Genomic DNA, 12,103 nt, shown 5'->3' with positions numbered 1-12,103 from the left:
GTAGGTACTAAACAATGCTTGTCTGATTATCTCCGACCTCCTGATTTCACTTACATGGATATTAAGGCCAGCTGGTTGTAAGATAAAAATGTATTTTGGGGCCATGGAGACGGAGGACTCTGACAGTACAGCTAAAAGCTGGCCGTGGATCACGTCGCCACTCCCAAAGGCCCTCTCTGATCACCCCACACTGGGTAGCACCCTTCTTCTGGTAACCAGGGACACATTTAGACACACTTCGGTGTTACCGCTGCCTTCTCCCATGGTTCTGGTTCTGGGCAACCCAGAGTTTCAGCCCGGTCTTCGGATCCCCCATTTCCAGCAGGTTGGCCACGAGTCGCAGACTTCGTCTCTGTGATTTTGTGGGCTCCGATAGCCGACTCTCCACCTTTGCTGGGCTATCTGCCACGGACCCTCCATTGGACTTTTGGAGCGGCTTCCAGCTTTGCAACTTTCTGCGCAAGTGTCTACGGACCCTTGGCACCTCTCGTCCTTTTACGGAATTGGAGCGCCTGTGCTGCTGGGGGGAACCGGTCTGGCATGGTCTCTCAATTATTTATGCCTCTTTGACTAGACCGGTGGAGGGATACATTCCTCCCTTCCTAACCAAGTGGGAGTCCGACCTGGGCACCGAGGATTCAGGAGACATGCTACAAGATCCTAACCCGTTGGTACAGGGTGCCCACCACCTTGCATCGTTTCCTCCTACATATCGCCAGTGTTTGCTGGCGGTGTGGAAATGCTGAAGGGACGATGCTGCACATTTTCTGGGACTGTCCCAAACTTGTTTCCTTTTGGCGGGAGGTGATTTGCACAGTCAAGCATCTGACAGGCTGCAATGATGGATAAGGCTGCAATGATGGGCACTGATCAGACTGCAGTGATGGGCAATGGCGAGGCTGCAGATGGGCAATGGCAAGGCTGCAATGATGGGAAATGGCGAAGCTGCAGATGGGCACCGATAAGGCTGCATTGATGGGCACTGACCCTTATTTTGCTTCAAAATACTTCATTTAAAATTGTAGTTTTTTCCTGAAACTTCCCTCTTAAAATTAAGGTGCTTATTATACACCGATAAATACCGTACTTGGTGTGCATGGATCAGCACACATGTTCACTTTAACATGTAACATACCAAACAAAGGCTTGGTTTTCACCCTCCTGTCTTCCTAATCTAGCTAGGCCTACATTCATCCATGCCAAGGAAGTATTTCCCTGGAACTGGCTGACATGTTCTGTCACTGTGCTTATGGGAAACAGAATATCCTTTACAACTACATAATGCAAAATTTAAGTCACATAAAAATACAAGGGAATACTTACATATCCCAGTTCGGTGCTCCCCGTAACTGCTGCATAAGACATGGAAACTGAAATATAAAAACAGGTAAACATTTTATATTACATCCTTTTAAAATACAGGCACACAATTAAATCTAATATGTTGAGATTTCATGGGATTTAGATTTAATAAGTGCCTCAGAATCCTATAGCACTGAATATTTTTCTAATTCCCATTCACACATTAGTTGAATACCTGTTGAAGAGTGTCATAGCACATCTTGTGGCACAGCGCTTCTATGTATGGATCATTTTATTTGCATCATTTATTGCAAATGACTGCACCAATGTCAACATATGTGATAAAGCCAAGGATTAGTAATATTTATAAAGCAGGATTTTCCAGACATAAAATTGATACAGAAATGTATGTTTATTTAATTCCCAGTATTTATAGAACGCCAACCTATTACGCAGTACTATATCAAATAAACAGTTCTAGTCATATTCGTCCCTGAAGAAATTTGTAAGAAATTTTGCAGACGTTAGCGGATGATGCATCCGCTAACGTCCGCAACCATCCGCGTCCGCAAAGATCTGCTTTTGCGGACGGAAGAAAACCCTATTTTTCTTCCGTCCGGCGAAACGGATTGGATGAATACGGACACACGGTCCGTATTCATCCGATTCCCCATAGGGGAGAGCGGAGGAGAGACAGGGCGGTCTCTGCACTGTGTGCGGGGACCGCCCTGTCCGCTGACAGCTCAGCGGGGATTAACGGAGGAATTCCCGCTGAGCCAAACGGGCTAACGGAGCGGATCAATACAGATCCGCTCCGTGTGAAAGAGCCCTTAAGATTAAAAATAATCAATGTTGCTTGAGAGAGTGAAGTTCCGCTTTAAAGAAAATTCTATTAAAAATGCAACCAAAAGGAAATATTTTTTAAAAAGGATTATATATTATAATAATATATGATCTGACATCCCATATAGTTTAGCACATACAGTACACTTTGCAACCCCATAGCCATTAGTCAGTTCCAATCCATTGCACCAGTTACAGAAAGATGGTGAACCCATTTTAGCTTATAGTGTTGTACAATCTAAATTAATGTACCCATCAGCTGCATTCTTGCTGCTATGAATACCTGACTGTTTTGCAAGAGCCTATTCAGACATTGTGCTGTGGTAACACGGACGGTAACCCATTTTACACTCGCTGGTTTGATGCAGTACTATTTATTTTGCATAGCTTCCCAATGCACTAGTTCACATTGGGACTCCCCAATAATAGAATAATGGGGAACAGATCTTATTTTTTCTTGGGAATAGTAGAATACGATCAACAATCTCTCTAAAATATCGATCAATACCTTGTTAGTGGAATCAAATTACTTCATTGCGATGGTACATGGGGTTCCATTGAGAATTGTTAAAATAAAAAGACAAGTCTCTTCTAGATGTTTTAGAAATTGGGGTCAAGAAGGTTCTATAGCACACATTTGGTATCAATGTCCCAAAATACGTAAATTTGGGATCAAAATATCTGACTTTATACATGAAATTACCAAACAAACTATTCTTAAATCCCCTGAAATTGCTCTTTCAAAAATGTTATATGAGTTTACTTAAAGGGGTGGTTCACCCTAAAAACTACTTTTTTTTATTACACTGGCCCCCCACATTACAATACGATTAAGGCGATTATTTTTTTTTTATGCTGTACATACCTTTGTACAGCATATATACCCGTGGCTTCCGGCTTGCGAGTCCCGCGGGAGTGGGCGTTCCTAACATGTCTGTGATTGACGTTTTGACCAAAAACGAGCTCCCCCCGTCGCGTAAGCCGCGTCACGATTGCCGAAAGGAGCCGAATGGCGATGCGCAGTATAGCGCCGACTCGCCATTCGGCTCCTTTCGCCAACCGTGACGCGGCTTACGCGACGGGGGGAGCTCGTTTTTGGTCAAAACGTCAATCACAGACATGTTAGGAACGCCCACTCCCGCGGGACTCGCAAGCCGGAAGCCACGGGTGAATATGCTGTACAAAGGTATGTACAGCATAAAAAAAAAAAAAATAGCCTTAATCGTATTGTAATGTGGGGGGCCAGTGTAATAAAAAAAAGTAGTTTTTAGGATGAACCACCCCTTTAAATACGCCAAAGGCTTAATATCCTATATAATCCTAGCCACTCGTATAGCCATTGCGCATTGCTGGAATCTGGAATAACATTTGATTATGTTATACAAAACCTGAACTGGGTTATGATCAATGATAAATTGACTTGTATTTTACATAACCGTCCAACTATTTTTGAAAATACGTGGCGACATGGGTTACATTATTCATCTACAAATATTCATGAAAGAAAAACCTGGACTGTCTTCGTCTTGCCCACATTTTTCTTTCTTATCTGTCCTTTATTTCTTTATTTTAACAACCTTAAAAATACCATTTAGTAGATTAGTGATTAATACGCATATGATGATTATACCACGTAAATACTACATTATATATTAATCCTTTCAATATCTTGTTTAAACAAGATATTCGTCTAATTTGTTGATTTTGTTAACAAATCGGCTATATCCCTACTTTTTTTTTTTTTTTATTAGGGATACATTTCAATGTCAGTTATGTTTATATGTTCTTCTTTTACTTGTTTAATACCTTAAGTATATTATACCTTGTATTATTAACAATGTGTTCTTTATACTGTGTTAAGAAAAATATAATGCATCCTGCTCATAAAAATGCAGTGCTGGATGAAATGTAGGTGTTATCATACTAGAATTGTTAGAATCTTGCCAATCCTGGAGATACGCTGGTTCCGATTATGAATGAAAAAATGACTGTTGTCAGAAACCCACCAATGAAACTTTACACTCAAACTGGAAGTTCTATGGGTCGACTATAATATACATTGTGCGTGTTCTACTGGAATTAAGATATGGTTGCAATAGCAGCTCTAGCGATGACGGGTACATAAAACATGAATGTGTTAATTAACATGGTAGTCTACTTAACAGCTATCAAACTGTGAACTTGTTAAAAATCAGATCTGCTCCCAGGACAGCTAAAGTAACAGTGCAGCATATATTTTCATATAATTTACATTAATGCAAAATATTAAGTAGGTAAAAAGGTCCTTTTTAGTGCAAGTGTAACCTTGGTTAGAAAAATAACTAAATACGGGGAAACATGAAACACGGTGCAAAAGATGGAGCTAACCTTTAAACAGAAGTATTTACTTTTCCTGAATCACTGCTATTAAAAAATATAGCTCAAGTTGGGCGGAAAATTAGATTTCTGGAAAAAGTTTGTACACTTAGGTAAAGAAAAACATCCAGTTTTCATGGCAGTAAGAAAAAAGATGCAATTTGAGTATAATACTTCAAAACACAAGCAGCCAACAGTAAGAGCCGGTTCTCACACAGTCTGCACGACTTTGGGGGCGACTCGGCAAGGCGATCTCAAGACCGCTTGAGAGGCAACTTGCAAAATGACTTCTGTATTGAAGTCAATGCAAGTCACCCCCAAAGTCGTACAGGAAGCTTTTTCTAAATCGGAGCGACATACGTCGCTCCTATTAGAACTGTTCCATTGAATAGAGCAGACCGCGACTTGTCAGGCACCTGAATCGAATATTCACATCAGTTCCTGCCATCAAAGCGCTTACAATCTAAGGTCCCTAACTCACATTCATACATATACAATACATACTAGGGTGAATTTAGATAGAAGCCAATTAACCTACCAGCATGCCTTTGAAGTTTGGCAGAAAACCGGAGTACCCGGAGGAAACACCTGTAGGCACAGGGAGAATACGCAAACTCCAGGCAGGCTTTGCCTTGGTTGGGATTTGAACCGATGACCCTAGTGCTGCTAGACGGCAGTGTTTGTTTTTCTTGATCAAGGTTTAGTAGATGTGGAGACCAATAGCTATTCGTGTTTTTCCTCGCCTTGTTTAACTTGCTTTCGCCCACAGATAAAAATGAAACATGGAAACATGCTTTTTTAGGATACCAACAATAAGGCGTCAAAGTAAACCTGTTACAATTCAGGGCACAGAAACAGGTTCTATTTATAGCTCATCTGGGCTAAATATTAATAGCAGAGGAAGTGGACTGCAAAGAGAACCTGTTACATTGCCCCAAATGGGCAAAGTAACAGTTTGACTTTACGACAAGCAGGCCTGAGGCTATGCCCTCTGTTCATTTCTATAACATTGGTCCTGTGTCAGTTGTCCACTACCAGCAAGGTATCTTTTTGACTTATGAGGGACATTAATGTAACTTGCAATCCTAACAGCTATCTATAAGCTGTGGCTTGCCAAAAAGATGTACTACTACAGCAATAAATGTAGAAGATTTACTTACTATCTGGGAGTTGATCATTCTAGTAGCCACTTCCTTGTGAGCCGACACTGTGCACAGATAGTAGACTATGTTCAGCTTTGCCCGTGGTACCACTTTCTCTGGGGAATCTAGCAAGGAGCAGAGCTGCGTCCAAAAGTTGTTCCAATCAGGTTCTTTCAGAGAAGCAAGTTTCTCACCTGTAAAAACATTAAATGATATGTATACCCAATCACTAAGATATCATATATGTTGTTTTGGTGTGTATCCCATTACCTACAGGTCGTTGCTTCTGCTAAAAGTGTGTCTCATTCATAGCCTCTGGATACCACCCTGAGTGGCTGTGTTTGGGTGCCGTGAAGGTTAACAGCAGTGGCTGTTACTGAATAGAGTTGCACAGTGCGCCCGCCCCCTTCTATCATTTCTGCCATTCACAGAACTTGTATTATTATATTCCTACAGTACAAAGTGAATGGGCAAAAGAGATCCTGTTGCATTGCCCCATGTCTGTTCACAAACACAATGCATTATGGGGGTGTAGTAATACCAGTTCTGTGAATGTGGTAGAAGGGAAAGGCAGAGCGGTGCAACTTTTCTCTGTAGGAGCCACTGCTGTTAACCTTCGCAGTGATGGAAGACAGACACTCAGGGCAGTATCCAGCTTCTGTGAAGGAGACACACTGAGGGGACTGATTTTGGCAGAAGCTGTCATCCGCAAGTAATGGGAGAAACAAAGGCACACAGAATTTTCTTTTTTAAAGACTGACGCAAAATACAGTGTGATCATGAACACGGAGCTCTATGGGTGAACAAGTAAACACTTGGGCATCAATACATATGAAACAGTTCTTCAGCTAAAAAAGTCCATAGTCCAATGTATGAATAATGATGGCAGCTGTCCTCAGAGATAAGCCAACCCTGTAGGATAAAAAGAAGACCGACAAACAAGAAGCGCCACCCAAGTGTAGTATTAAAACAAGTGGTTTAATCACAGGAATTAAAACATTCACAAAAGGAAGGTATAAAATGGGCTCATCTGGTGAAGAGGGGACCGCTCTGATCCATTCCAAGGACATTGCGCTGCGCACAAAGGGCTCTGGTGCTCTGGAGAGGCTGGATGACATTCTGTATTTACAGGGAAGCCGAAGAAACCACCATGAGCTGCAGGGCGGATGTGACGTCACAAGAGGCGGGGAGCCGGCCAGGAAACAAACAGAGAGAGCACAATTGGGGTGGAAAGGCTACGTGTGCGAAGCTTCAGCTCCTTCTACTGGCCTGGAGTTGTACTGCTAGTGCAGGCTATTTATACAGGAATGTTGGCTGTGGGACCACTATAACCAGCAACTCCGCGAACAGTGCAAGAGGCAAAAAACAAACAACAAAAAACAAACAGCAGCAACTGCTAGGGAATTTTATAGCTAATGGTAATGGAAAATGCCATACATATGAATCAAACGTTAAAAAAGGTGATAAAAGTAAGAGCATATAAAAGTAGAAAAATAATATTTAAAAAAGGGGGAGACATTATATACAGTTTCTGACAAAAGTGTACACCCCCTCACATTTTTGTATATGAATGTATTATATAATTTTCATGTGACAACACTAAAGAAATTACAATTTGCTACAATGTAAAAGTAGTGAGTGTACAGCTTGTACAACAGTGTAAATTTGCTGTCCCCTCAAAATAACTCAACACGCAGCCATTAATGTCTAAACCACTGGTAACAAAAGTGAGTACGCCCCTAAGTGAAAATGTCCAAATTGGGCCCAAAGTGTCAATATTTTGTGTGGCCACCATTATTTTCCAGCACTAGCTTAAAGGGGTTATAAAAAGGTAAAAAAAAAATCCTAAATAGCTTCCTTTACCTTAGTGCAGTCCTCCTTCACTTACCTCATCCTTCAATTTTGCTTTTACATGCCCTTATTTCTTCTGATAAATCCTTATTTCCTGTTCTTCTGTCTGTAACTCCACACAGTAATGCAAGGCTTTCTCCCTGGTGTGGACTGTCGTGCTCGACCCCTCCTCTGGAATACAGGAGAGTCAGGACGCTCTCTACGTTGCAGATAGAGAAATGAGCTGTGTGTTAGTGGGTGTCCTGACTCTCCAGTATTCCAGGGGAGGGGGGCGAGCACGACACTCCACACCAGGGAGAAAGCCTTGCATTACTGTGTGGAGTTACAAACAGAAGAACAGGAAGTGAGGATTTCTCAGAAGAAATAAGGACATTTAAAAGCAAAATCGAAGAATGAGGTAAGTGAAGGAGGACTGCACTAAGGTAAAGAAAGCTATTTAGAAATAAAAAAAAAAAAAATTCCTTTACAACCCCTTTAACCCTCTTGGGCACAAAGTTCACCAGCGCTTCACAGGTTGCCACTGGATTCCTCTTCCACTCCTCCAGGACGACATCACAGAGCTGGTGGATGTTAGAGACCTTGCGCTCCTCCTCATTCCATTTGAGGATGCCCCACAGATGCTCAATAGGGTTAGGTCTGGAGATATGCTTGGCCAACCCATCACCTTTACCCTCAGCTTCTTTAGCAAGGCAGTGGTCATCTTGAAGGCGTGTTTGGGGTCGTTATGTTGGAATACTGCCCTGCCGCCCAGTCTCCGAAAGGAAGGGATCATACTCTGCTTTAGTATGTCACAGTACATGTTGGCATTCATGGTTCCCTCATTGAACTGTAGCTCCCCACTGCCGGCAGCACTTATGCAGCCCCAGACCATGACACTCCCACCACAATGCTTGACTGTAGGCAAGCCACATGTCTTTGTACTCCACACACGATTGTCGCCACACTCGCTTGACACCATCTGAACCAAATAAGTTTGTCTTGGTCTCATCAGACCACAGGACATGGTTCCAGTAATCCATGTCCTTAATCTACTTGTCTTCAGCAAACTGTTTGTGGACTTTCTTGTGAATCATCTTTAGAAGAGGCTTCCTTCTGGGACGACATGCAGACCAATTTGATGCAGTGTGCGGCATATGGTCTGAGCACTGACAGGCTGACCCTCCACCCCTTCAACCTCTGCAGCAATGCTGGCAGCACTCATATGTCTATTTCCTGAAGACAACCTCTGGATATGACACGGAGCACGTGCACTCAACTTCTTTGGTCGACCATGGCGAGGACTGTTCTGAGTGGAACCTGTCCTACTAAACCGCTGTATGGTCTGGGCCACCGTGCTGCAGCTCAGTTCCTGGGTCTTGGCAATCTTCTTATAGCCTAGGCCATCTTTATGTAGAGCAACAAAAAAAAGTTCAGATCCTCAGATTGTCAGACAAAGTGTGCAAAAGATCAACTCCGCATAGCAGTGAGAGCGGGAGACCGGAGTACCGAGCACCAGATAGGAACACCAAAGACATCCGGAGCTGATAATTTCCCAGGTTGCTACACAGTGGCAAATACTGTGGCTGCGTCATACCCCAAGGGGGTAAGAAGTTTCTGGGGAGTGCATATATAGACCAAGTAAAATTTCAGCCACAACTGCCAGGAAATTTGTTCAGGATGCAAAGAAAAACCCACAAATAACTTCAGGTGAAATACAGGACTCTGTGAAAACATGTGGTGTGACTGGTTCAAGATGCACAATAAGGAGGTACTTGAAGAAAGATGGGTTGCATGGTCGAGTTGCCAGAAGAAAGACACAATGCAAATGCCACAAAGTATCCCGCTTACAATACGCCAAACAGCACAGAGACAAGTCTCAAACCTTCGGGCACAGAGTCATTTGGAGTGATGAGACCAAAATGTAGCTTTTTGGCCACAACCATAAACGCTACATTTGGATTGGAGTAAACATAGTCTATGATGAAAGGTACGCCATTGCTACTGTGAAACACGGGAGGTGGATCGCTGATGTTTTGGGGATGTGTGAGCTACAAAGTTACAGGAAATTTGCTCAAAATTGATGGTAAGATGAATGCAGTATGTTTTCAAAAAATACTGGAGGAACTTTTGCATTCATCAGCCAGGAAGCTGCTCATGGGACGTACTTGGACATTCCAACATGACAATGATCCAAAACACAAGGCCAAGTCGACCTGTCATACAGCAGAATAAAGTGAAGTTCTGGAGTGGCCTTCTCAGTCTCCTGACCTCAATATCATTGAGGCACCAGGGAGATCTCAAACGTGCAGTTCATGCAAGACAGCCCAAGAAATTACAGGAACTGGAGGCTTTTTGCCAAGTGGAATGGGCAGCTTTACCATCTGAGAAGGTAAAGACCTCATCCACATATACACCACAAAAGACTTCAAGCTGTCATTGATGTTAAAGGGGGCAATACGCAGTATTAAGAACTGGGGTATGTAAACTTTTTATCAGGGTCATTTGGGTAGTTTCTGTTGCCATTATGATTTAAAAAGAGTAAACACAGTTGATTGATAATAAATGGCTTCGTCCAGACACAAACCATGAGTGAAAGAAATTTGTTGGTGTTATCATTCTTATTCTCTGAAAATAGGCAAAGAAATCATAAATTCTGCCAGGGTATGCAAACATATGAGCACAACTGTGTGTGTGTATATATATATATATATATATATATATATAAAAACATATATAACGCACATATGGAGCACGTCTTGAGTATGCATATCTTGGGTAAGACGGTCATGTGTGTGTATATATATATATTATATTATATATATACATATACACACACACAAAATATATACCCATAAACAATAAAACATATATTTTTGTTGCTACTCTGCACAAACACTTAATTAAAGAGTGTATACACATGTATACAGGTAAACAACGGGACATACATATATATACACACACACACTATATATATATATATATATATATATATATATATATATATATATATATATATATATATATATATATATATATATTATATATATATATAAAAATAAACAAACATTTTGATCAGGTGGCCCCCTGCACCAGATGAGCCCATTTTATACATTCCTCTTGTGGGCATTTTTATTCCTGTGATTAAAACACTTGTTTTAATACTACACTCAGGTGGCGCCTTCTGTTTGTCTGTCTTAATGGGAGAAACATCACTACACATACCTAATGTGTTTGGTGTTGTATCCCAAACCAAAAAATATATATTCAAAACATCAGCTTTAAATGTTCTCCTCCAATGCTAAAACACTTACATTACTGATAATACTATGAACAGCAAAGGGAGCTATACATATACAGTATCTCGCGCCAGCGATTTGCATTAGGCCCGCAATAAGTCCGGACAGCTTTCCATATACATGTAATAAATGCTCATGCAGCAAGTTCACATTGAAAGACACATCCGTCGGATCATTGATATATGTAAACTGGGTCAGTGCTAATGAATCACAGGCTCCAGGGTAGGCTCATCACATCGTCTGCCCGAGCTTTCCAGTCTTCATAAATGACAGTGTTTACATCCAGATTGTGAGGTGTAAAATAAAATCCATGGCTGTTCAGTGTAAATATATACTTCTAGGTGCAACTATTAGGAAATCCTATAATCTTGACACCAGGATTAGGTGCTATCATTCATGTAAATAAATTGGGTTCATTTAAACACATGGCTCAATGTATAACTGTATATCCAGCCCGAGCTATTGAAAAGTTTGGTTCGACCCACATACCGCAGCATAGTAACAGATTCACCACCACATTAAGTCAATCATTAATCCAGCTTAGCAGCATTTGAATCAGGTTTAGCAGAATTGTATCCACATTACCACCATTATCTGGCATTTATCATGTGCAAACGGCCCATTAAAAGTTCTTGTAGTTGCATGTTGTAAAGTAGGGGTGCTCAACCAGTGGCATGCAGAGCCCTCTTAAGTGACCTGCAACCTCCTGCCCTGGAATGTCAGGTCAACAAGCCCAGATCGCAGGTTGCCTACCCACCACCCTAGAGCTTCAGAGTGGATGGAGTATCGGAGGGAGCAGAAGCCGCATAAGCCAATGCTTCCTCAATAGCACCGATTCCTGTCCCAGGCAAAGTGCATTTGGTATCACTCCATCTGGGAATCTGTGAAACAGCCAGTAATGCCAGTAGAAACTAAAAGATAAAAAATCAGTATGTTAAACATCAAAGTTTTGCAATGGGCATATATGGGCACTTAAAAAAAGGGTTATTAGGCTGCTTTCACACTGAACCGCAGGTGTGCCGCAGTGCACCTGAGGCTTTCCGGTGTTTGGCTGCACTGAGCCATAGACTTCTATCATATCCTGTAAGTTTGGTGTGCTTTCAGGAAGTGCACCATACCTGCGAGATATAATAGAAGTCTATGGCGAAAGCAGCAGGTGCACTGCGCTGCATGTGTGGTGGGAGTAAACTACAGAGCATCACAGTGAAAACAGTCTTATAGAGTTCTCAGGACAGCATAAACGTATTTACATTTGTGGTTTGGGAGGCGATAAAACCCCATAGTTGAGATGTGTTTTTACCACACACCTCCAACCACTGGTGTAACGTCAGGGGT

General features: G+C 41.8%; 1 protein-coding gene across 1 annotated transcript in view; it reads right to left on the bottom strand.

The window, feature by feature from the left end:
* Positions 1 to 12,103, bottom strand: part of ULK4 (unc-51 like kinase 4) — a 798,383-nt gene that overhangs the window by 704,178 nt on the left and 82,102 nt on the right. The window contains exons 15-16 of the mRNA XM_040353131.1: positions 5,661 to 5,836; positions 1,324 to 1,370 (exon numbers count right to left, since the gene is read on the bottom strand). Of these exons, the coding sequence (XP_040209065.1) occupies positions 1,324 to 1,370; positions 5,661 to 5,836 (223 nt within the window). The remainder of the gene's footprint in view (positions 1 to 1,323; positions 1,371 to 5,660; positions 5,837 to 12,103) is intronic.

The sequence above is a fragment of the Rana temporaria genome, chromosome 5, assembly GCF_905171775.1.
Source record: "Rana temporaria chromosome 5, aRanTem1.1, whole genome shotgun sequence".
Lineage (NCBI taxonomy): Eukaryota > Metazoa > Chordata > Amphibia > Anura > Ranidae > Rana > Rana temporaria.
This window is presented reverse-complemented; position numbering and strand designations above follow the sequence as displayed.